This window comes from Mustela putorius, unplaced genomic scaffold, assembly GCF_011764305.1.
Source record: "Mustela putorius furo isolate JIRA1106 unplaced genomic scaffold, ASM1176430v1.1 tig00000095_pilon_pilon_pilon, whole genome shotgun sequence".
Taxonomy (NCBI): Eukaryota; Metazoa; Chordata; class Mammalia; order Carnivora; family Mustelidae; genus Mustela; species Mustela putorius.
The window spans coordinates 11,075,093-11,101,993 of NW_025421280.1; the positions used below are offsets into that span (position 1 = coordinate 11,075,093).

Here is a 26,901-nt window from a genome sequence, read left to right on the forward strand (position 1 = left end):
AGCCACACAGGTGCCCTCAATCACGGTTTTTAAAGAAACTTCCTGACTTAAAAGGAATGAAATGATACACTTTGGCTTTAACTGTAAGTTTCAGTCAACCTGGAAAATTCACACTGGTATTCTGATCACATTGATGATGCCAGGTAAAATGAAGTGTTAAAGTGTTTACCCTCCTGCCAAGATGCTTAATGCTGGGAATGACTGGCTTCATATCTGTTTAAGATAATACCCATACCAGCAAGTGCGGGTACATATATAATTACCATTACCATTCCAGAGGGCCTTCCATCACCCACCCACTCTGCCACCCAGCTCTGTGAAGTTCCTTTAACCCACAGTAGTTCCTCCAACCCTATGCCAATTCTGTCTCTCAGCAGAGGGATCCTTTAACTCTCAACACAGTCCCTGGGTCAAGTCCCTCCTGCTCAGACCTTACCCCCTGCACCCCCACATCCCACAACTGGGCTCTTTACCACCCCTCTAGTGGACAGACCTGGATTTCAGGAACTCAGTCCCTTCTTGCCTGCCTGCTCAGCTCCCAGAGGCTAAGTTCAGGCCTCTTTCTGCATTTGGTAATACCTCTGTGTCCACTTAGGAAGATAAAGCAAACATAAAATTAAAGAACATTATTGGGATTTTAGTTTCCACGTTAGGGCATGACAAGCAGAGTTTTGTCTAAATCAGACTCTCTGGATGCAGGGAGTGTTGTGGAGATTGGAACATTTTATTTCCTGCCATAAATAGAAATCTCTTTTCATTTATGACACAATGAAGTCAATAAAGAAAAGGTTTCATTATAGTCAAAAGACCAATGAATCTCCTTTGGAGATAATCTCTGTATAAATAAAATATGCCAACAAGGTTGGTTTAATCCCAAGGGTTTTAAACTGCATGTTTAAAACGCCTTTATATGCTGGCCTCCTGCTGAAGCCAGTGACCTTCAAATTATTAAGATGTATTTTAACTGCTGGAAAGGCATGAATCATTTCTGGATTTCCAAGCTACTGGTTAGCAGCAACATTTTGTTTTGTAATGCTTTTATTAGCAAGCTAGATCCTCTGATTTCCACAAAAAAAGCATTTCTAAGGACATCTGCATCTGACAATATGCACATTTGGAAAAACCCATACAACATACTCATTAATCAGGTTAATTGCATGAGCTAAGTTTTGATTTTAAAAAACTGTAATATAGTGAAAGTCTGAAAGAATACTATAATGCAGTGAAACCAATTTGTAAATGACATACGTATATAACACTTCGGTAACTGCAATGATTGTATTATTGAAGTTTGTCCTTTAAAATGGGTATCTCCTGATCGAAAAGTCTAGATTTTTTTTTCCAAGATTTTATTTGACAGAGACACAACGAGAGAGGGGACACAAGCAGTGGAAGTGGGAGAGGGAGAAGCAGGCTTGCTGATGAGCAGGGAGCCGGGTGTGTGCTTGATCCCAGGACCACGGGATCACGAATGAGGTGAAGACAGACGCCTAACTAACTGAGCTGCTTAAGTGCCCTGAAAAGTCTAAATTTTTAAAAGTACTTGCAGATGTTAAGAATAATGTGGATCTTAAAGGAACAGTTTTACCACTTCAGTATCTTAAAAATGTCACAGAATTAAGTATTACTTAGCATTATGAGGGGACTGACCCACTAAGTTATTGCATTCAATTATGCTTTACCTTCCCGGGGAACAATGGAGAATCTATAACCATGGAACATTGGATTCTGAAAAATTGTTAGTGATAGATTAAGAGTCAAAGCCCCTTTCATTCTCCTGCACAAGTCAGAGTTCAACTTATCTGGAAAACTAACCAACCAACTAACCACTGTTCCCATATATGCAGCAGGCACTGTAACTCCAAATTGTCCTGATGACAGAATTGATGTCACTTCTATGGTGACTGGAACCTAACTTCAAAAGCACTTCTTTAATTTCTTTCATGTTGGATAAATACTCTTGCATCCGAAAAAGAGTTCTTTCTACTGTGGCTACCCGGCCTTAGCCATCACATTCACATTCTCTAGCACTTCTGCATTTTACGTAAGTGTAGGTGAGATCAGGAAAAAAAAATGTCCTCATTCTGACAAGACCGTCTTTGCTATGTTAAATCAGGAGAACATACTGAAGATTCTAAACTCCTGAATAGCAATTCAATTCAGGAAAATTAATAACTCAGAATTCCTCAAGAATTCCTATGAATGGCTATCTCCAAAGGCCGAGTGATCAATTAGCAAAGCTCTCTTTAATCATTTGCCTATTTGATAATACTTTTGAAAAAGTTAGCGTAACTTACTGATTCTACTTGTGCTTTGGAATTTGAAGATCAGAGCTGTTTCTGCACTTAAACCACAGCAGAATCACCCAAAAGTTTCAACGTATTTATAAATTTCTCCCCATGTCATTTCAATCACATATTGAAATGTGCCTATTTTTGCACAGGGAAGGAAAGTATAGGTGGGTGGAGAGCCTTTTTCTTAGAAAGTAAGAGAACAAAAAGGACTAGGTAACAGAGGTAGAGAGGAGTTTTTGGTAAGGAGGAAACTTCAACAAAAGAATAATGAAACTATTCAGAGGGCTGTAAGAGAATTCAGCCGAGAGGCAAAAGGTCAGGGCTGGTGGAAGAACTCAGGGGGAAAAAACTACAGGGCATGCTCACATGTATTTGAAAGGTCTTGGTTTAATGAATCAATATCCAGGTTTAATGAATCAATATCCAAATGAGGGGCTTGAAGGCTTGAGATAGCAGAACCTTCGGAAGAGCCGACCAAGGGGTAGTAGAGCCATTTCCCAGGCATCTGTGCTTTGAAGCCATACAGAGGAATTTCAATGTTAGTTCCACCCTTCCCATCAGCTTGGGTGAATTAATAGGGTCTCGGAACCTCAGTTTCTGCGGCTGTAAGATGAGGCTATCCCCTGCACCTGTCTCTGTAGGACTGACTGTAGTGAAAATAATCCATGGCGTCAGTAAACGCTCAGTATCTATTGTAGGATGATGTTTCCTAAAAACAAGGTTAAATGTAAAGGAAGTTCTCGGAACAGAGCTTATTGCATAGTCCAGGGATGACCCAGAAGCTCTGTTTTGTAGCAGTTTGGTGCCTGAATTCTCAAACTTGCCCTGTTGTATCTGTAACTTTCTTAACCGGTATAATGGTTCCGAGTTCACTAGAGCAGTGGTCTGGAAGTGTCTCTCTCTCTTTTTTTTTTTAAACGATCAGTTATAGGAAAGGAGTTCAAGTGATAAAAGTTGTTAAATCGCAGGCCCAGTAGTCCCGTTATTAGGTTTTGAAAAAGGATAAAATAACTGAGGTTGGGCGCCTGGGTGGCTCAGTCGGTAAAGCATCTGCCGCAGGCTCAGGTCATGATCCCACTTGCTCTCTCTCTCATAAATAAATAAAAATCTTAAAAAATGATAACGGAGCTCTAGCAGGTAGAACAAATACTCCCTATGAAGTCTGTAAATATCGTATTTTTGGAAATAAGAACAATGAGATAATTCCTAGGGTAAATCATTCAGAAGAATCCCAAGGAGGTCTCCACTAAGGAAAAGGGTTGAAAACTTTACCAGAGTGAAAACAGCCCATGAATTTGTTAAAAAGTGTGTTTTTCTTGTACTGAATTTCTTCTGCATGACACAGTTGGATGCTAATAACCAGAAGAAGCCATAAGAATAAAGAGAGCACTGGATGGTTAGAGTGCATCATAAATGACAAAATATTTTACAAATGGGACTATTACCCAGGTCAGTGGGGGTTTGTTTCCGAAAAAGGGAGAGAATGGGATTAAACTGGAAAAAAAAAATTTTTTTTTAAAGATTTTATTTATTTGACAGAGATCACAAGTAGGCAGAGAGGCAGGCAGAGAGAGAGGGAGAAGCAGGCTCCCTGCCGAGCAGAGAGCCCGACATGGGGCTCAATCCCAGGACCCTGAGACCATGACCTGAGCCGAAGGCAGAAGCTTTAACCAACTGAGCCACCCAGGTGCCCCAAAACTGAAAAATCTTTAAAGAAAGGTCATGGAGAGTAACTTCTTCCCAGTTAAGGGTGAAATGAGTTGATTTGTCTTGGCATGTTCCCCCCAGTGAAGGCTGTGCCACCTGGGAAAACAGAGGAAGAGTGGCCTCATCTTGGTCCTCTAGTTCTTGACCCTCACACTGCATAAGGGATTCCAACTCCTTCATTCGAGGCTGCACCATGTCCAGTGAGGCACAGCTGAACACCGCGGATTTCTCAGTCAGTGGAGAGTCCGGAGCAGTTTTCTCTCCATACACTTACACTACCAGTGAGTATGGAATTAGGAAAAACTCACATTTCCAGAAATGCCTTTGGGTTGTGGGTACAGTAGTTCCCCCTCATCTGGGGCTTTAGTTACCTGCACCTGTAGTCCAGACACAGGTGACCCTGCCCCTCCTCCCCATGTATGGTCAGAAGGACCACAGGAGCCCAGTGCCACGTCACAATGCCTATGTCATTCCCCTCACCGTGTCTCGTCCCATAGGCATTTTATCATCTCACACCATCACAAGAATGGTGAGGACAGTCCAATGAGATATTCTGAGAGAGACACACGTACCTTTTATTACAATATATGGTTATAATTCTTCTCTTTTAATTACTAGTTATTATTGTGAATCTCTTACTGAGCCTGATACATAAATTCAACTTCCTCACAAGTATGTATATAGAGGAGAAAACAGTATACACAGGGTTTGGTAAGACCTGCAAGTTCCAGGAATCCACTGGGGGTGATGGAACATATGCCTCATGGAAAAAGGGGGGTGGGTGGGGAGAACTCCTGTATTTATGGTGGTGATTGAACAGGTAGATGGGAAATGAGGCAGAAAACACTAGAGACACCTATCCAGCGGTGTGGCACAGCAGGCACAATGGATTGGCAGTTTATGAGGATTCTAGTGAACTGAAAATCTTCAAGTTCAAGGCACAGAGCAAGGCGTGGTGGGCCACACCAACTAAATTTGGTTCAGTGTTTGGGACAATCTTAACCTGAGTACCAGGCAAATGCTCATTCTCCACAGCTACTGGGATGAACCATACTGTGATTTGGGAAGGAAAGCTTCAACAACGGACATTTCTGGGTTACGGTTTCCCAAATGCTTTTACACATAACACCTTACCTGAGTTTTAACACTGCCTCAAGTGTGGGTAGATCAAGCATCCTGTTTCCTTTACAGATTCTGGAAACTAAGGCTCAGAGGGGTCAAGGCAGTGGCCAAAGCTTTCACAGCAGAGGCAGGGTGAGATCCTAGGTTTTCTGATTCCCCATCCAGTGGGAAAAAAAGAAAAATGGAAAGACAGCCCAAGAAGTATCTCACCATCTAACCTTTTAAAATGTATTTCAACTGCACAGGTACCCACCAGCTGTATCTGTCAGATGACTCAGGGCAGAGGAAAGAGAAGCCCCTGGGCGTTTTCCAGAGGCCAACACATACTCTGGGTGTCAAAGAGGAAAATGATTACACACACGTGCTAGTGCGTGACTCCTGAGCTTGGACAAAACTACTTATTCCGTGTAAGTGCAAGACTGAGGATCCCTGTCTGCTTCCTCACCTTTCAAAAGCAGGAGTGGGATTTCCTCCACCAAGACTCAAGGGTAAGGCTCAGCGAAGAAGAATGAAGGGGAGCATAAAACCTACCCCATCTGTCTGGAGAAGGATTAGCAGCCATGAAGTGATCCAGTAAGAACTCACCCAGAGGCTTTTCTGCTACCCCTCTTGTTTCTGTGTGACAAGCTTTGATGAGAGAAGGTGACCAGATTGGAGAAAACATGGCCAATTCCACCAATACCCAATGACTTCACATATACTGACACATAAAGGTCCAATTAACTTCCCAACCGTAACCGCACCTAGCGAAGGTTTGTTTTTTTAATATTTATTTATTTGAGGGGCACCTGGGTGGCTCAGTGGGTTAAGCCGCTGCCTTCGGCTCGGGTCATGATCTCAGGGTCCTGAGATCGAGTCCCGCATCGGGCTCTCTGCTCAGCAGGGAGCGTGCTTCCTCCTCTCTCTCTGCCTGCCTCTCTGCCTACTTGTGATCTCTCTCTATCAAATAAATAAAATCTTTAAAAAAATGTTTATTTATTTGACAGAGAGAGAGGGCATGCTCACAAGCAAGGGGAGCGACAGGCAGAGGGACAGGTAGGAGCAGACTCCCCACTGAGCAGGGAGCCCGATGCAGGGCTCGATCCCAGGACCCTGAGATCCTGACCTGAGCCGAAGGCAGATGCTTAACCCACTGAGCCACCCAGGTGCCCCTCATGAAGGTTTTTCAACAACAGAAACATTCTGTGGCATGAAGAGAACGACTATACTTCTGAGCTTCATAGATACAGCCTTTGGGGAACCCGAATAATGCTTTGCTGACATGAATTCATTTATTCAGAGGATTAAAGAATGCTTACTATGTGCCGGGGACTAACTAGCACCAAGGAGACACCCACTGGCCTTTATGAAGCTCTTGTTGTAGGAGGAGAGGACAATAAACCAACAGCTACAATACATGGCATATCGGACGGGGAAGACCCTTCTGGAGAATGAGGGAAGCTGTGGGTGGGTGGGACGCAGCCCTAGGCGAAAAGCAGCGCTTCTGGTTACCAAAAAATAATGTCAGGAGGGTGGATGTCGGACATATTGAGAGACAGATATTTACCAGCACATAAAGAAACCCACAGGAAGAAAGTTCAGATTTGGCAAAAAAAGGCAGAGACGCCAAACGAACAAGCTGGGAGCCGTCTTCAGCTCCCACATCCCATCAACCACAACGAACCAGCTGCCGAACTTCTCAGCGGCACCTGCCGGGCCACACTACATCGTATTCCAACCAGTCCCGACCCCCAACACCAGCTGAGTGTTTCCCCTTTTTTACCCAAGGACCCATGACATGAGTCCTGGACCAAGAGTGTATCCCTAGACTTCCCCACAAGTTGCTAAGAAGCAAAACTTCCAATGCGAAGATAAAGTATTTGCAGAGGAAGGAATCTCAAGAGAAACCTCGAGAAAACCTTATCACAAATTGTGATTTAAAAAAAAAAAAAAAAAGTAAGCGCAAGTTGCCTATCAAAATGAAACCCGGTCCAAGAAGACTGCAAATGATCTTTGCTTTCCCTTTGTCTGCTGGTACTTCCCCTCCCTGTCCGTGAGTCTCTCCTGTATTAACTCATAGCTATTTGTTCCTCTTAAAAAGAGGACTCCATCACAGTGCAGTTATGTAAAGAAGAAAAGATTTCATTAAATCCCCCTTAGGGAAGGATCTCTGAGGGCAAGCTTTCAAAGGCTAGGAAAATAATATTTTGTCATGGGTGTCACACAAAAGTACCAACAAAAGAGGAAAATGATTAGCCCGCTGGAAAGAAGAGTGTGTCTTACTTACCCGGAATAGGGATAATAGGGATACTTTCATTGGGGACGACCCGAGGTGAACTGCTATCTTCCACATAGAAATGAGCTGTCTGAAAACATTTCCTGTGCAGCAAAGAGAAAAACATGCAAACAGTGAGACCAGAGAAATACACTTGGAGTTCATTTTTTCCCATTCTTCCTTCACAGATTTTACCAGCTTTAAATACCACACAGCACTGAGTGCAAGCCCATGGAAAAGTAACAAGATTTAAGAAGGACAATATTCCATCTATTGGAAGAATCCCCAATAGCCGAAGAATATAAATATATATATATATACATATGTATATATGTATTATATATTTTATTATACCATATCTCTCCTGAGAGTTAAAAGGAGAAAGCTTACTAGTGAACTGCTCTAATCCACCAAAACTTGGCATCCACAGAGCAAAACTGGCTCCACACACTGTTAGGATGACCCCACAATAGTTCTAAATTTGACCCATTAAGAAGAGTCATTTGGTTTTCCCACACCTCCAGCCCCAAGTTCAAAACCACACCTCAAACCCTCCCAAATGCAGTCATCAAACAGCTCCAAGTACACAATAGCAGCACATTGTCAGTGCTCCGAAGGCCCCCAAAGCTACACACAGCTCTCTAAGAGGGTCGGAGGGCTCGGAGGGGGCAAGCCCTCAGAATCCGGGGCCCTGGCTAGACAACAATGGGGAGAAGAACCTGGAGCTCACAGGTGTCCCCTGCCTGTTGTCTGTGTTATTTTACCTGGACTTCAGGCAAAGCAGGGAGCAAACACTGGTCATCACAGGACACGCAGTGCACAGAAAAGCCATCAGCAGCTCACTCAGCCTCTGCCTACTGATGCCGGCTGGCCCTCGGCTTTCCAGCATCCACGTCACTGCTCATTGCGGCCCTAATGAGCTGCCGGAAGCACAGGCTGAATATTTAATGAGGCTGCTCAGCGTGAATGGCTATTGTGACCAGAGAAGGGTCCCTGTTCATCTGGCCGAGGGGCTTCACAGTAGCTGCCCCTGCTGCTGGGGCTTTTAGCCAAGCAGGCGGCATCCTTCTGCTGCTCGGTGTCCCTGGGACCCAGCCCGCTCCTGGGGCGCCCCACACCAAGCCCCGATGACACACTCCAGCTCTGCTGTTCCCGGGGGCTGCATTCCAACCACTAGAGTAAGTCAACTTTTCTTCAGAGCTGTCTTTGCTCATTTAATCCAAAGTATCCTGCAATGATTCCGCTGGGCACGGCACTTTTCTTTCAGCAGCGCCTGTTTCCAGACGGAAAGCAGCTCTAACCGATTGTACATTTGGGCACTGTTCTAGAAGCAATCTGGACTGCTGCTCCATGCCATTAGGGGGTTCTGAACATAAGTCACTCCTACTCGGCACATGTCTTGCAGGACTGCTCTTGCAAAGGGCTGAAAATGATGCTCCCCCTCCCCCATGAATTGCCTGGCATTCATAATATAAATAATAAAACAAGTTTTCATCACTCATCGTTAGCTGTCTTTACCTAAATTTGGAAAGAACGTCAGTCAGTCTGACTTAAGCTACATGGATATGAAATGCACAAAATGTTTTAGGGCTCTGGTAATAACCAGATCTTCTACTGAATGTGAAAATGATGGAAATCCATGTGGAACCCCCCCCCCCACACACACACATGATTTTGTCTGAGGGAATAGCTTCTTTCTGTTTCTAAATTAGTCATCAAGTTTTCTAATCTCGGATTCCTCTCTCCCTCAAATTTGCATGGATTTCCAGAAAGTAGCATTCAAATAAAAACATAGGTGACAAACTCCACAAGTGAGGTACAACCTTAACCGTCCAGTGTCGTAGCTAGAGATGACCTGCCTTTGTTGAGATACTGGACCACTCAGGAACTTCGTAGCCCAAAGAAGTGCTCTCCAACACGGAAACAAATGACATGCAATTCATCAGGTCAGACTTGAACTAGCTGAAAACACACACACACACACACGCAAATAAGTCTCCTATTTTAAGACATAACTCCTACACCTGTTAAAATTTCTAATATATAAAGCTATTAGTACATAGAACTGCTATTGGTCAAGGTAGTGCTCAAGTCAGGTGACTCTTGAAAGGATAAACTGTATCATCGATTCTTTTTCTGGAAGAAGGCAGGCATGCCATCCACTCACTGTTATGTGGGGAGCTAGCAGCTTTGCATTCTCTTTGGGGAAAAAGAAAAAGGGCAGCGTGTACCGAAGCACATCACACCCCAGTGCGCCATGTGCTGCTGTGTATAATGGATTTTCCCTGGAGCAAAATAACCCTGTGATTGTCAGAGAAAAGTGCACTGCCGCAGATGAAGGTCAGAAATTTGGGAGACGCAGCTTTCCACATCAGCACCTCGGTGCAGGTCAAACCTACTTTCCTCCCACACAAGGACTCAAGTGGATAATGACCTACAGAACTTTGGGGAAACACCTTCCCTCAGAATAAAGGTTTCGGGGGACTCAGCAAACATCAATCCAGCACCCCCCGCTCGGCACGGAGCAGGCAGGCAATGCCTTCTCCCTGCAACTGCCTAGAAGCTTTAAAGCCGCTTCCTTAAACCCGGCCAAGCATTCAAATTGCATACATAATACATGATGTCAGCAGAAAAATTAGGGAATACAAAAGCACGAAAAGGAAAAGCAATCAATTAGTTACTCCAAATCGTCTACCTAGTGACCAACACTATCGGCATTTGAGGAGTATATCCTTCCACGCTCTTCCTCTTTTATTACTGTCCCTCAACATCTGCGACGAGGGGCCAGTGCAGTGTGACCAAGGAGACAGACAAGGCGCTTCTCTTGGTCAAGATCTGCCATCAACAAGTCAACAACTGATTTCACGTAGTCAAGGGGCATGAAGAGAGTAAGACAGGCTGAGCCTGTCACCACAGCGGAGACCCGACTGAAGAGGATTAGCCAAGGGCAGGTGTCAGGGACAGATCCCGGCAGGTCAAAGAGCTCGTTGGAGAGCAGAGTGAGCTTGCGCGTTGCAGGAACTGAACGGATGCCAGAGGTAAAGCAGGGAAGGGCGGCAGGAGGCAGGGGGGGAGGGGCGGCCAAGAGCCGGATCTTGGCAGCTCCAAAGCCACAAGTGTCGCTGGTATCTGCGGGAAATGGAAAGCTGACCAATGGCTTCAGTCAGTGGGGGGCACAGTCAGACTCGTCTCCTTCCAAACGCTCATTTTGGCTGCTATGGGACGAGCGGGGAGGACAGGACAGCAAAAATGGAGTGAGGACATGCATCGGGGGCTCCTGTCACCATCTCACCCACACGGAGACACACGCACAGTCTCTTCTCTGTTGTGTTTGTAACAAAATTAAACCATACTGTACTAACTCACTTACAACAAATAGGAACTGACACAGTCATTAATGCTGGCTTTCTCCTCCATTTTATGGCTGTTTCACATAGTCAGATATTTAGCCCTTTAATCATTAATTACCAGAGGTCTGCTTTTTTTTTTTTTTTTTTTTAAGATTTTATTTATTCATTTGAGAGAGTGGAGAGAAAGAAAAAAAAAAGAGTGAGCACACAAGCAGGGTGAGCAGGAGAGAGAGAAGCAGACGCCCTGCGGAGCAGGGAGCCTGACACGGGACTCGATCCCAGGACTCTGGGATCATGACCTGAGCAGAAGGCAGAGGCTTACTGACTGAAAGACCCAGGCGCCCCTGGTGGTCTGCTTTGACTGAGAGGCTGATCCAGATGCTGGTTTGGTGTCAACTTTTCACTATCACCCACCACACTGAGGTGAACTCTTTTGTGTGCAAATTAGACCCTGTGGGTTTAATACCCAAGAAAAGCAGCTGGTCCAAGGGTCCAACATGACCCTGAGTCTGAACTCACTCCTTTCAGAGTAGTCCCACGAGAGATTGTTTTTGGCCTTCAGCAGTATTCAGGGATAAACAAGTAAAGGCAGGGATTTTGAAAATGAGGGAAAAGAAAACACAAGTTTTCATGCCTCTAAATGCTTCCACTGTGATGTGTTTGAAGAGGCAGTATTGTCTCTCATTTTGAGCTCAGGAGAATGAGGACAGGATTTCTGAAAATGTTCAAGGGGGTCACTGTGCATACAATTTCAAATTTCTGCCCGGGTCCGATTCGCTTTCAACTTATTCTAAAAATGCCCCTTGAACGAAACAGATTCTGGATTATAAAGGGCCATTTTTCTAAAATGATCACTTCTTTACAATGAACATTTACTTAGCAAATACCTTCAAAAAAGGAAAGAAAACAATGAAGTGCACCATGTTTGGAATGAAAAACACATTTACAAGTTAAATGACCAACTGCAGTCTGTTGGATGCCCCCCATACGTTTTATGCTCTTCCCTTTCCCCCTTTCTTTCATCCCTTCCTTATTGTCCCTCTGCTGACCACCGATATGTCTCCCTTGGGAACTGAGAACAGTTCAATTTTTTCCAATGACTCTGACCAGCTTAGTAATGATCCAAATTAGGTTACTTCTGCTTCCCTTAATCTACCTTTGCAACAGATTCTGCTGATACTGAGTTTCCTAAATTAGGTACACCTTCACATTGGAGGGTCCTGAAGTCAGTCAGTCTCTCTCTCTCTCTCCCTCACACATAAGCACACAAGTCAGTAAGGTTTCAGTCAAGTGGTGGTTATCAGTGAGCTACATATCTATCTCTTTGGTCTGGGGAGCTTTTAAAACGCCCATGCTAGATGAACCCCACCCCTAGTGATTCTAGTTGAGCAGCTCCATGGTTGGGGAACAGGCCTGTGTCATCTGGAAAGACTCCCCCAAGGACAATGGTGTGTGCTGTCCCTGGTTAAGAAGCGCAGTGATACAGGGGAAATGGAAAGCCACCGAAGAAACAAAACAGTCTCAGATGGCACGTACCATGAAAGTGACCATAAAATTAAGCATCTAGAATTTATAGGGTCCCAGATGGGATAAAAAACCGTAGTTGAGAATTCAAGGATGTTAATGTAATCCTCTAAAATTCAGTAAAAAATAAACTGCATCTCATATACTTAAATAAGAATTTGAAAGGTCTTCTCCTCTGTTTCTGTTGGAACCTAAGTTCTCAGAAAGAGGATGGCATTTCCTGAAGTTGAAGCATCATCTTCTGCCACCCATACTGGAGAACTATCTCCTCAGATCACAGACTTCGCAAGTGAAAGTTTTTCTTCCCAAAGCGACTCTTTAAGTCACCTTCGTGGATAGTTCTGCTTACCGACCAATTAAATTTTAGTTTCTGTCATGGAATTGAACTTGTATTTACTTATTAAGTAACTCATGGATGTTCTGATGTCCTTATTCCAAGTGTCCCACCACATGAATGGAACTGAAAAACACGGAGTTAGATGGCTCTCTCAAACTCATCCCCTTGAAGAAGTATCAACATAGAGTTACAGCAAACATTCACTGAATGCTTCTAAATAGGAACAATAAAGACACCCCGGTGGGCACAAGGTCATTTTCCTCAGTTCCAACTCAAGAGTTGTGGGGACCAGAAGGCAAACAAAAAGGGAGATGCGCATTTATTGGTCTCTGAGTTGGTGCACTCCTTACATGCCTCTCTTCGAAAACCTGCCTCTCAGTATTGAATGCCAGTCTATGTATTTAAATGTATACATTTTTTAATGGATACATTTTTCATATAACACAGATCCTAAATCCAAGCCAAGGGTTTCTGGTGCTTGACCGAAGATGGCCAACCTATTAGATATAAGTGCATGTCATGAAAAGTTCTAAGGAGCAAAATGCAAACACACTTGCTGTATCACTCTCCATTCATCCATTTTTAGAAAACGAACGTGGGCTCTTAAATTTTAAGACTTCTAGGAAAGGCTTGACTGGAAGTCAAGAGGATAACGTGGGATACCTTCTCTAGCAGCTCATCAAACCAATACGGATTCTGGCCAGCAGTCCCTTGGTCTCAAGCCCAACCCCATGATCCGTGGTCCAGGCCCGTGTGGTGCCTGAGGTCTCGTACACGGATGGATCAGTCAAACTTGCGTACAGCCCACGGACACATTAAGTGGGTACTCATGAAGTCATGACCATTTGGTCCTGAACTAAAATTTCTAAAAATAACCTCTTATTGCTTCAGTTAAGGGAGAGATTTTGAAGAGAGAGATTTTTTCAAACACCAAGGAATCTGTGCTGGAGAGAAAGCAATCAATACAGTATACATCCACCAGGATCCACAAGCCCTCAGTGTCGGCTCTCCGAGCTCCCCACTAGAGTGTGCACGCACACAGCCAGCACGGGACAGGCCTGGGGTGCTTAACTGCTTCTCTGGGTGAGAGAGAGACAGACAGACAGATGGACAAATGCTCCCCCACTGCAGCTGCTCTGACAGCATTTTATCAGCATCAGTAATTACTCAAGTTACAGAGACTAAAATGCAGCCAACGAGGAAGAGGAGGAAGAAATCTCTAGACCTGGACCTGCCCTTCTCCCTCCCCATCTCCTTCCAGGAATCTGACACACCCTTAACCCAGAACCCCCAGACTGACCAAAGTCCAACGGAAAGACTCATTTCTGTTGCTTCAGTTTTTTTCCCCCAGATACTCACATCGATAACTTTGCTACCTTCATTCTTAATTGAAAACCCTTCCTGCCCTGCTGACAAGAATCTGGGAAATAGGTGACAGAGACTTTTTGAGAGTAAGCTGCTGATCTTGGGTCTGGGAAGGCTGAATATTGGAAATACTGGAATTCCACTTAGCACCACCGTGTATTGAAAAGGGTCCTGAAAAGGCAGCATGTCCAGCCTTGCTTACAGGACCAGCAGTTTCTGAGATGTACAGACATCTGGGTCAAAGCACACATCCCTTTGACAAGCGATGAGAGGTCCCATTGTTCTCATTCTGGGTCCCCGGCTTATTACCACACTGCCCTCCACCTCGCTGCCGTGGGGGCCCACGCAAGAGAAGACCACAAGACCATTCCTAGAATCTTCCACAAACCTGGGATGAAAAAATAATGGAACGATGTGTAGGGGTCAGAAGCCCAGTCACTGTCTTCCAATTAAGCTCCACGGCTTTATCATCATATCAGGGTGACAAGGACTCTGTCATGCAGCATGCAGCTCAAAATGCTAATGGCAGACTAGAACAGGCAGTTGGCTGAGCTGCAGCTGCATATTAATTAAGCAATCTTAACTGATTTATATACTGCCCTCATTTAAATTTACAGTGCCATGCCTGCTAATAATCCCATTTATTTTCATGCTGTTGACTACAGAAAGCACATTAATATTTACTTTTGTGAATGGATCTGTTATAGTAAACCATGTATGAATAAGAGCCACTTATAAACAGAAAGTTGAGAACATTCACATGCCTTCAAGGAAGATGATTGCGGGCTGTGTTAAAAAGACGGGGATTGATTTATTAGGGCAAAATGTTTCTGGAAATTGAAGTGACAAAGACAACAATAGAAGGAAAAGCCTGTGGGCATTGCTGGGCTTTTCCTCAAAGGGGAGAGTCTGCTTGCAGTAACTCCTGGGTCCCGCTTGGAAAAGAGCCCACTTTAAGTTCGGAGCGGACATTTGTTTCCCGGCTGCCACCACTCACTTGCCGTTCAGTTCCCTTTACTGTATGTGAAAGGATTGTTTGTATAACTCCGTTTATCTCTGTATTATCTTCCCAGGACAGAATCTTCTACAAAGAAGAATTCGGAACTGCACTGCTCATTTTCATAGTCTCCAAAACGTAAAAGGCACATGTGATCTGACAAATATCAAAGTACTTTTGGGAATCATCAAATGACATACTTCACATCGGGGCAATTCTGGAAATCCTGGGACATATGGTTGTCATACCTTAGACAAGTACAGCCGGTCAGAGGTGAGGAGGAGAGGAAGGGAAGAAGGAAAGAGGAAAAGTGAACCAAAAACTATGAAGATGGATGAGGTGTGAGAGAGGATATGTGTATCAAACGAGAAGAGGTTTCAAAATATTTTAGACCTCACATGGTCAGGAGAGGTGGCCCATTCAACTCTTATTATAGCTGCAAGTGACAAAAATCTGATTTCTGCAGCAAGAATTTCACTGGAGGATACAAAGTGCTTGCAATTACTGACTGAGGAATGTGGGAGGAAATTAAATTATATGCACCTAAGTGGTCTCAGCACAATACACTTTCATGTTCAATATTAAGTTTGCCAAGCAATCCTCAGAGAGTCCTAGGAATGACTGAAATTGTGCTAATGCTTTCCAGGAGATAAGACAGCAGAGGTCATTTCATAAACCACATTTTGACCAGACCGAGAACATGAACAGAGCAGTTTTTATGTCGTGACTGGCTTTCAGCAAGGGAGCTCTAACAGCACTGCCCAGTCCTCTGAGCTCTTACCCAGAAGAAGGCTTCAAGTCGGGAGCTTTGAGGTAACTGTCCTGGAATGTTCTCAATTTTTGGACTGAGGCTTAAGGGACTCTCCGCCTCCCCTTGCCACTGTTTGAAGGCAGGGACACAATCCAGCATGGATGGAGGCACTTAATGGGGACAGGATGGTCTGACTCCTTTTGGGCAGGAGGTGGGAAATGAAAACTCACATTTTATTCCCTGCACATGATTCAACATCTGTAACATACAGTGTTCCAGTAAACACTTATTGGCAACTATCTCATGAACATGTTAAGTCAGTCATACTTCACCAGGAAGAGTGTTATTTTCAGGATTTAGCGAGGTAGGACATGTCTTTTCACTAAACAGTCCTATTTAGTACTTTCTAAATACTTGGGACCATCTGGGAAAGAGAAAAGTTGATCCAGACATCACACTATCAACCAGGTCAAATTCCAAATGATTTAAGAATTCAACATTAAACTTTGAAGCCATAAGAGTACTAAAATAAGTCATCTCAGAATGGGGAAGACTTTCTAATGCAGACACAAAATCTGGAAACCAACAAAGAAGTTTATGGGGAAATTTGAGTATATGGTGTCAAGGAAACAGCATGAATATAGTTCAGAGACAAACCACAGATGAGGAAAAAAATATCTGCAACCCTGATTGCTGACAGTCATCTCTCTCGATTAGAAAAAGACCAACAATGCAAAGGAAAAATGAGCAAAAGACCTACAGTTTAGGGCAAAAGAAACACAAAGGACACCAACACGGAAGGTACTCTGCCTCACTCATGAGAAGAGAAAAAACTGTCCAACTATACTAATGTACCATTTCCCCCCCACCCATGAGGTTGGAAAAAATCACCGCCCGTTTGACAACACACGGTGCTGGGTAAGGTGTAGGGAAACAGGGACTCCTGTGTGTTGCTGAGAGAAGCTGCCCTGCGTGTGGCACCAAGAAGGGCAATTTGGCGCCATCCATCTAAATTACAAATGCCTATCGCTCCTGACACAGCCCATTTCCTGGCTCTATCCTACACACAGACCCTCCACTTGCACAAGGACATCAAGTTATTCACCTTGACTGCTTGTAATAACAAAAGACTGGGAACAACCCAAATGACGGCCATACGGGATTGCTGAAATAAATCAGGACAACTGTAGAGAGGAATAGTGTGGTTCCATGAAAAAGAACGAGGAAACCATAGACACCTAGAGAAAAGTGCATTAAGTCAAACAAGCAAGGTGTACCAGCGTTCTACCATGTGAAAGGTCTGCGGATAGAGGTTCCTATTTGCTCACACAGCCTGCCCCCAATGTCCGGAAGAAGGATGACAAACCAGCAGTCGAGGTTACCTATTTGCGGGAGTCAGCTGAGGTGGGTGACCAGACGGAGATGGGGGGGTATATAGAATATTAAGCTCTTTCATTTTCAAGTGCATCAAGTATGACCTATGCATAATTTAAGTCAATCACTGTGTTATTGAAAAATTAAATACTTGGGTCTGATTTTTTTTTTTAAAGATTTTATTTATTTGACAGAGATCACAAATAGGCAGAGAAGCAGGCAGAAAGAGAGAAGGAAGCAGGCTCCCTCTGAGCAGAGAGCCCAATGCGGGGTTCGATCCCAGGACTCTGGGATCATGACCTGAGCTGAAGGCAGAGGCTTCAACCCACTGAGCCACCCAGGCACCCCATGATTTTTTTTTTAAAGATTTTATTTATTTATTTGACAGACAGAGATCACAAGTAGACAGAGAGGCAGGCGGGGGGCGGGAGGGGAAGCAGGCTCCCTGCTGAGCAGAAAGCCCGATGCAGGGCTCGATCCCAGGACCCTGAGATCATGACCTGAGCTGAAGGCAGAAGCTTCAACCCACTGAGCCACCCAGGCGTCCCTGGGTCTGATTTTTATTTATTTTTTTCCTTCTCCGTTCTGGCGGGGGATAATCGGCTATCACTTCTTGCAGCCAGTGTCTGGCCTTCACGGGCTCTGTCCACTGTGGGCGGGGATCCTTCAAGGCAAGTGAGGTCAGACCAAACGGGCAGATGGCTCTTACCCTGCGGTTTGTGTGCATAGACTTTGCAACAGCTACTGTTAAGTGTCTGGAGGGTTGCTATTCAGGCAGCTTTTGGGGCTCTTCTCCTGATTCCTGCCACATTTTGGACAGGATGCAGACCAGGACAGGAAATGAGAGTGGATAAAAAGAGGCCATGGCAGGAGATGAGAGGCTGACGGCCCTGTTTCCCGGAAGCACCTGCAGCCTGGTAGAGGAGGGCGGGGCCCTTGTTCTCTGGGAGGCTTTTTATAGAGCAGCAGAGGATAGAACTGGGTCAGGAGGCTGCTGCTAAGGCTCCTGGGATAAAGAAGGAGGGAGGAGAGGGGAGAGAGAGCTGGTGGTCTTCAGCACACACAGCCGTCAAGAGGAACAAGGAACTGTAGGCTCCGGAGGAACGGACAATGGCAGGGCAACCGCCTAAGGAACGAGCGTGATCTGAGCCCCTGGAGGACAGGATCTCTCCCTGGCCCACTCTTCATTATGGATTGATTAGAAAAGCCCATCCAGCAGTGAGGAGAAGAGGCGCCGCTCAGGACTCAGACTACCACGGGACTGTCCCACCTCAGCCACCACAGCTACGGAGCCCAGACAAGTAACTTCTCAGAGTCTCTGTCGTCCCATCTCTGGGTGGGGAAATATATTACAGGCACTAAGCACTTCACATGTACTCCATCATTTCCTCTCCGCAACAACCCCATGAAAAGGAACTATCACTTAGATGATGGGACCTACCCTTAGATGATGACAACAAGGCTCAGAGGGCTTTGTTCAGTTGCTTAAGGTCCCACAGCTGGGAAGAGGTAGAGCACGGTGAGAACCTGTCTCTCGCTGAGCCAAGGTCTGTCTGTCTTTGCTACTACATGATCAACAAGGTAAAGTAAAACATGGGATTCATAATCAGTGGATTGTACAAACACTTAGAGCTTTCCAGGACAGTACTTAACTTCTAGATCTAAATGAAAGTCATCGTGCTCTCCCCAAGCTTCTGGCACTCAGAAGTGGAGAAGAAACCAGAGAGAGTGGGCAGTGTGGGACAAAATACACTCTCCTAGGAACTAAAATACATCTGTAATAAGCCATTCCCGCATCTGGGGCTAGGAACATAAATCAGAGTTAACCACAGGCCACCTAGCTGTGGCATCGTGTCTGAAGAGAACCTAGAATTAGATGGGCGTTATCTCTGTGGAGCCTGCGAGCTGAGCCACTCTGTACTGTGTTACAGTCAGAAACACATCATGACAGACTGGGCACGAATACTAGGCATTTACGTGATGTTGAAGGTACTTTCTACGACAAGAACTTGGGATTGAGCTAAAGCTATGCAGAGGGGTTTCCTGTTTCACTTTTTACCACTGTAAAAAGTTTTGGAAACAGATTAGAACACTGAAATAAAAAGTAGAAAGATCTTAGAAAGAATAATTATATTACCAGTGTCTACCTTTTCCCTATAAGGTCAAAACCATACCATGTAGCTTCAAAGAGAATAGATCATAGAATTTCTCATTCATCTTCCATAGTTCTTGTACTCTACCTTCTCAGATCTCCTAAGTATACCTGATTAGAGTCGATGGGTATCTAAAATTTTATCTCAATGATCTGACTTATCCTCAACCAAGGCAGATGAATCATTCCATGTAAAAACTCTGAGGTAAATACTATAAATTTGTTCACTGAAAGTAATAAGAAAACTACTCACAACACAGTATTAGGGAATTATTGTAATTGGCAATATTAAAATATTAATTACCATATTAAGTAGAGTTTGTATAGATAAGCCTTATAAAAATATTATCAAGAGGCCCATGTGGGGTGATTAAGATCACATGATCAGGATTTCTAAAGGCTTGCTATAAATCATTCCAGGACAAGAATTTTCCCCAGTATTCGAGCCACCTAGAACGTGTGTGCTTTTATTTTTAAAAAATTTCACTCTTACGGAAAAACACGTCCTTTATCTCCATTAGCTCACTTCTCTCTTCCTTTCCTACTCTTCTTCCTTAGCTTATGTATACATTTAGATTTCTAAAAGATATTTTTCACTTGTAAGGCTAAATGCATGCATTTTTTTACAGCTCTGAAACATGCAAACATCTGAAATTTTGGAAAGATAATGGATGCAACTGGCATACAGACACACCAACATAGAACATTCCAGTATGTCCCCTTCTAGAAATAAACACCCCCCACCCCGAAACCGCCAAATAAAGCACAGCAAGCACACGCGGGACATACTTTCATTGCTACCAGCTACCCACAAGCCATGTTGGTATTTGTAATTCTTACTTTTGGGAGTTGGAGTAAGACAGGTAAGTTGCAGTTCTGTGCTGTCTACAGGACTTTCATCCCCAGAGCAACAAAACAAAAATCCAGCAAGCCAGTCCCAGCCAAAGAGGCATCCCCCGCTTAAGCTTGACTGCCCCTCACCTGCTCCCCTTCTCTCCTCTCTCCCCAGAAGGCACTTCACGGAAACGTCTGGGAAAGCCCTTGGACTTTACTTTGTTACACCCTCTAAACAGACAAAAAACAAAAGAGAACAGGTATAGAAGACAGTACTTTCAATCGACCACCAAGAGTTCCACATGAATGCCCTCCCTCCCACCTAACACAAACATACCCACCATCGGTCCGAATCTGGGGCATTTTCAAAAGAGAAAGCTTACACATAAAGGGGACTGGGTTTATCAAGATTTTTTTGCGGTTCCTTAAGGAATAGGAAAATGGGAACTTTGCTCTTAAAAGTGGTGGTTACAGGTTGGAAACCTGTAGGACTCCTGGTGTTGATGGTAGGTAATGCTATCGCAAATCCAATCATGACTGGATTTTCCCATTCATACTTTTAACCTTCCACCTTTGGGAAGATCCTTTGGCAAATGCCATCATTTAAAACACCATTAAAGTCAATAGAACTCAGCAAGAATGTCCTGGGGATCATCTGAACCTCCCCTCTGTCTGTGGCAAATGTACGTGAATGTGGTGTCTTTAGACCAATCCGGGTCTTGTCTTCTCCCCAGGCATGCCTCTCCTCTCAGGACACTTCCCAGATTCACAAACCAGACGGGGAATTGGAGGGAAGCCGTCATCGAGTTACATCTATGTACCTGGTCTGACGTTCTGTTTCCCTGTAAAACTTAATAACGACAGCATCTGAGTCTTGTTTTTAGCTCTTGCAAGATAAATTTTTTGTTCCATAGTAACACTGGAAGGTGTTTGCTCAATTACATTTACTTCCCTAATAACCTAGACTATAGGGTTTCACACTGGAATGATTCCTATTCTTTCCAAACTCTGTTGATAGAACAGCAAAGGCAGACTTGCTACAAAGTTCTCTTTCATTGGAAGTTCTGTTGAGCCCGACTCACAACTCTGAATTCAGGTGTGATTCCCAAGAACACTGGAGAGCTTTTGATTCACCTGGTACTTTTTACTCTGGGATGAACATCCTTGAATTCTCAAGGTTAGATTTCTCTTATCTTTTAATACTACCTTTCATTTATATTGATAATCATTAGCCTCTATATTGGGTAAAAGTGCTTGGCACAGGAACCAAAATTTGGAGAAGCTGAAAGCTGGGAGTAGGATGTAAAAAGCCTGTGTGGGTCAGGGTGGGGGACAGGGAGCCCGCAGTAATTCAGAACTCCCTGTCTCCCTCTGTTGAGAACATTCCGGAACTACAACTGTCCTCCAAACATCACGAACGTACTTGGTGCAGCGATGAACATTAATCTGAAGAAATCACGAGCGTGTTGGAGTGTTTTTGCAAATCTTCATAGAAACTTGAAATTTGCAGCTTCCTAAAATATTTAGACTTCTTCTCAACCCTTAGCCTTACTCTGAATTCTGCCAGATTCACTCTTTCGGGAATTTTGGAGCTGAGCCGGCTATCTCCGCAGCTTTTCCTCACACACAATCACAGGCGCTTAAAACTACCACCCGTAAACTGACAACACGTCGCTGAGAAGCAAATGCCACAAAACCAATAACTAATATCTGGAATAATTGCGGGGGCCACCCGAGCAAGCCCACAGGCCAGACACAAACGGTCCTGCGAGAGAGGACACTTCGTTGTGAGAAACCCGAAGACAGGTATTGGTTATGTAGCAAGAGACTCAACACAGGAGCTTCCCTTTCCTGAAAAGTCAGTTTGCTTTTAAAAAACGTATCCATCCATTTTCTCCTTAACAGAACCAATCCCTTCTTTTCAGTGTCATGGAGTATGTTTAAATGGCAACCTTCAGCAGTGAATCTCTCCCTGCTTTTGTCTAATGACTACGTGTTAGTCTGTTCCAAGAGCTTCGACTGGCATCTCAGGGCCAACTCGACAGCAGGGGGCCGGTTACTATAACAACTGACAGTTCTTGTGAATTCTGAAAGGCCCCCGAGTAGCCATTTGGGAAACAGTTATCGAGCAGAAAGTTGCCTGGGATCGGCAGCATTAGCTGACACGTGACCCAGATCCCCGGCACGCAGCTGCAGGGGCAAAGGAAAAGCAGTGCCCACCTCAAGGAACAGCTGGGGACCTCAGATGGTTCCCCACCCCCATGCCTTTTAGCGTCTCAGAGCAAAGACAGCTTAGCATTGCCATGTCATCAACCCGAGCCCTCCAAGGCAAGCCATGCTTTGCGATCATGCAAAGCGCTTTAGCTCTCCCCACTGGCTTGACACATTGTCAGGATTTGATGGGTTGAATCATAAAAAATTATTCCTGATTAAAAAAAAAATTCCTGAACTCTGGCCACAGATTCAGGTTCCAGGAGGGGGTGAGGGACATGGGCAGTCACCAGTTTTTAAAGAAAAAGTGATGCCTGGAATACCAGGGGTACCTTGAGCAGTCTCTTTGCAGAAGAGATAAAGGTGATTGCACAAAGCCACCACAAAGTGTGAGCTGGAAACCTGGATTTCTCTAGACTTGGTTAAAACATATAAACCTACTCTTCGTTCCCGTTCCCTTCCACACACAAGCCACCTAAGAGCACAGTGGACTAACCCAGTGCCTTTGCACAGGCTGAATCCCCTAGCAAAGCATCTGATTCTACGCACAAAAGGAGACTTTATGGGGCGCCTGGGTGGTTCAGTGGGTTAAAGCCTCTGCCTTCAGCTCAGGTCATGATCTCAGGGTCCTGGGATTGAGCCCCACATTGGGCTCTCCGCTCAGCAGGGAGTCTGCTTCCCTTGTGATCTCTCGGTCAAATAATAAATAAATAAATAAATAAATAAATAAATAATAATAAATAAATAAATCTTTAAAAAAAAAAAAAGCAGACTTTATTTTGCATGGACAAGGGGCCGTGTGACCACATCTCCCCTCTGGCAATACGGATCTTGCAAGGACCAAGTGCCTCGCTGTCAGCTCTGACACAGAGCTCTGCCAGAGCACTTGTGGCTGCTCTGTTCTGTGAAAATCACAGCTCAACATCCTCTCCTCCAAGGAGCCTTCCCTGGCTTGGTCTCATTCCCACCCTGCCCTCGCAGTGGTCAGAGCCCATCCCATTCTCCCTAAGTCACAACTGCAACTCATGGGAACCCAAACGCAGGGGACAGGGGAGGGTAGAGACTGACAGGCTGGCCAGCGGGTGCCCTTCTCCCCCAAAAGAGATCCCCATGGTTAGCTCTATCCAGCCCACTAATGCCACAAGAGAAGGTGACAACATTGCCACCTCACCCAATTCATCAGGAGAACCCAGACAGCTGAAGTTTTAAGTAACATCGTCCAATTTTCTAAACAATTCAGATTTTTGAAAACCATGGATCAGCTAAATAAAACAGGCCTTGGACCTGCATTTCAGATTACCTTCCTTTACCTGCTCATCGCCCCCATTAGCCTACAAGCTGCCTGAAGACAGGAACTTGGTCTTCTTGCTGAATCGCCTGTGCCTGGCACAAACCACATGCTTTAAAAACATCTTTGAATGAACAAGCAACTAAGGAAGGAATAAGTTGGCCAGCCATAAAGGGACTCACGTCAACAAAACAAAACCCTAGATTTAAATACTTCTAAAACACACCAGCTCTGTGATCCTGGGCAAGTCATTCCCCTTCTGGACTCAGTTTCCACCTTTGGGAAGAAGATGATGTAGTCCAGACCCCTTAGCACCCACCCAGGTCTGCTAGGAGGATGAAATAGAACGTTTACTTTGTACCGATTCCACAATTACTGGTTACCGTGATAGGTATTTATGGTCACGGTCACATGCATGGGAGACAGCACTCTTTTTTTAAAGATTTTATTTATTCATTTGTCATAGAGAGAGAAGCGAGAGCAAGTACAGGCAGACAGAGTGGCAGGCAGAGGCAGAGGGAGAAGAAGCAGGCTCCCCGCCAAGCAAGGAGCCCAATGTGGGACTCGATCCCAGGACGCCAGGGAACATGACCTGAGCCGAAGGCAGTCGCTTAACCAACTGAGCCACCCAGGCGTCCCGGGAGACAGCACTCTTAATGGCATCTGTCTCCTTTGTGACTTCCCTGGGTTGGAGGGGGACAAATGCTTAGACCGAGTGCAGTCATTGGGGTAAAGCTGGAAGTGCTGGCTGCTAGAGCAGATGTGTGGAGAGCCTGGACCTGGGCTCAAGGCCACTCCGTGGGAATCCAGGAGGGATCCCTGCTCCACAGGGGCACGTGTGCTGTCTCTCCGTGATCAGGAGAGGGGTATCACCACCTGCCTCCACTCAACATTCATATGCATCTGTTTTCTGGAGCCTCCATTATACCAGCATTACCACCCCCCGCCACAATTTGGGGTCTGCATCCCCTCTGATTTAGTATGCTGTCTCCCACTGAACATCCAGGGAAGGAAAAAAAAATTGCAACATAAACAAAACTCACTTGTTTTCGTGAATGGCATTCTCAATGAGGAGGCATCAGCACATAGCAAAATTTCTCCCAGTGTAAAGGTGGGAGTAAAAGAGACCTTTCCCCTCTGCCTGTGAGGTGAAACTGGTGTTGACTGATCTACCACAGAATTTACAGATGGCTCAGTCATGTGCTGAAGGGGGACAAACATTTCTCAGATCAGATCATGAAACCTTCCTAATACCCACTAACAAACCTGGGTTGGATGCTACCAACCAACTCTTAATCACTTAAGAGTTTCCAGTTTTCGGCTCCAGAGTCCATATGGTTAACTAAATCCTATTTCAATGAGAGAATTAAAGCTGCCCTATGGGGATGTTTGGGTGGCTTAGTTGGTTAAGCGTCTGCTTTCGGTTCAGGTCACAAACACAGGGTCCTGGGGTTGAGTCCTGCATTGGGTTTCCTGCTCAGCAGGGAGTCTGCTTCTCCCTCTCCCTCTGCTGCTCCCCCTGCTTATTGCTTTCTGTCAGATAAATTAAAAATCTTAATAAATAAATAAATAAATAGATAGATAAAGCTGCTCTACATTTCTGGAAAGTTTTTCAAGCTAGAATTATGGTCAATGAGATGCCCAAACTTGACATCAAAGTAATATAGCACTGATCAGCTGGTATAAGAAAAAACACACAGGTTATCTGATTCAATATCCCAACTTACTCTGTTTTTCAAACCCTTGAAATTATAGTTGGTCCTGTAAAGTTTTCTTCCACATGACTTGGCAAATGTAAACCACAGATTTTTTTTTTTTTTTAAACAAACGTGCTATCAAAACAGGCTGTGCAAAGAAGAAAATGCCTTTGGACATGCTAGTCCTCATTTAGGCAAAATAAGCTCATGATTAAGAAAGTGGCTGGGCTGAAATCCAGGATCCACCAGAAATTAACACTGACTTGGGCATGTCACCTGATTTCACCAGTTCTTGGTTTTCTGAGCTGCAAAATGCAGGAATTCCTAGGATTTGAATGCTGATCAGGTGGCAACGTCATCCGCTAAGCACACACACAATATGGTGAAGATTCGAGAAAAGATTCTTGGCTATAAGGCCTTAAGAGATATGAACTCATTTTAGGTGTGCAATTCTGCTTAAAGAGAAAAAAGCTACCTTCAGAGCAATTTTCCTCAAGGTCACAAGAAAAACAAAATTCTAAATGACTTGTCCATACTCCCAGTTCTCCGTGGACACGAAGGGCTTGCCCACGGTAGCTAAGCGATGCTACAAAGCAGGGTAATGAACAAGCTGTACCCCAGGCACAGTGTCTGGGCCGTCTGCACAGAGCTCTTCGCCCAGCCTCTACCTCAAGTTATGCAAATCAGAAAGAAACCTTCCAAAAAACGTTCCTCTCCTTCCTGAGTGGCAGCAGCTGTGCGTCTCCCTGTCTTTTCAGGAATGTCAGCACACTGGTGCCATGTAAACAGCTTGTCTTGGTAAGACAGGGGATCTGGAGCTCTTGGAATGAGTTTCTGACTGTTAGAAACTCAAAAGGTGCCTTTTGTTTTCATCCTGAGTAGTAAGGCCGAGATGGCAGACTTCAAAAACTACTCGATTTAGGGCTTCTTCCTCATTCCTATACATTCTTACAGCTCTGAACCATTGCAGGGTTGTGGATTACAATATTTAAAAGGCACACTCCCGGCACCATTTACAAAAGGACACAAACCGTGACTATTGATTTTATCTTTATCAGCTGCCCTACAACCCCAGCCTTTGCTCCAAAACATTTTGCATGCATTTCTTGCTAGCCTCACAGCCACTTCTGCATGGTTAGGGATTTTGGTCCCTACCGAAATTCAATGCAGATCCTCGTAAGGAGCACTTAAGAACTGTGACACCCTACCTGTGACATCTGAGCTAACAAATGCTCAGAAATTAGGTTCTTCCCCAGACCCATGTTGCTACCTGTAAAGACACTGCTCAAATAGTCCCCAGGGGGCCTCTATGAATCTTCCAGTTGGGGAGGCGGTATAGGAAACAGGTCCCTACCATATTTTCTAGTTTGGGCCAAAGATGGAGTAATGAGACTCACCTAATGATTGACCTCCAAAGTTGTTCCTTCAAGGAAACTTACTCTTTGCTAAATGATGCTAGTGGGTCTGAATTATGAAGGATACTTCTGGCCACTCAAGCAACATCCATGTGCTCTCCACCTTAGCCTGTGTCCTTGGGGCTGGATGACCCTCTCTGGCCCATGGTGAGCAAATGGAACTGTGGGATTCCAGTTCTGGGTCATGCGGTTGAAAACAAGGTGCCTCCTTGATTTTTCTACCTTGTGG

General features: G+C 44.7%; 1 protein-coding gene across 5 annotated transcripts in view; it reads right to left on the reverse strand.

The window, feature by feature from the left end:
* Nucleotides 1-26,901, reverse strand: part of PTPRG (protein tyrosine phosphatase receptor type G) — a 698,698-nt gene that overhangs the window by 48,712 nt on the left and 623,085 nt on the right. For 3 of the 5 annotated variants that reach the window (XM_013052481.2, XM_013052475.2, XM_004738287.3), the window contains 2 exons: nucleotides 20,209-20,292; nucleotides 7,390-7,481 (listed from right to left, as the gene is read on the reverse strand). In XM_013052481.2, the coding sequence (XP_012907935.1) occupies nucleotides 7,390-7,481; nucleotides 20,209-20,292 (176 nt within the window). The remainder of the gene's footprint in view (nucleotides 1-7,389; nucleotides 7,482-20,208; nucleotides 20,293-26,901) is intronic. The other 2 variants (XM_013052484.2, XM_004738289.3) reach the window with 1 other exon arrangement.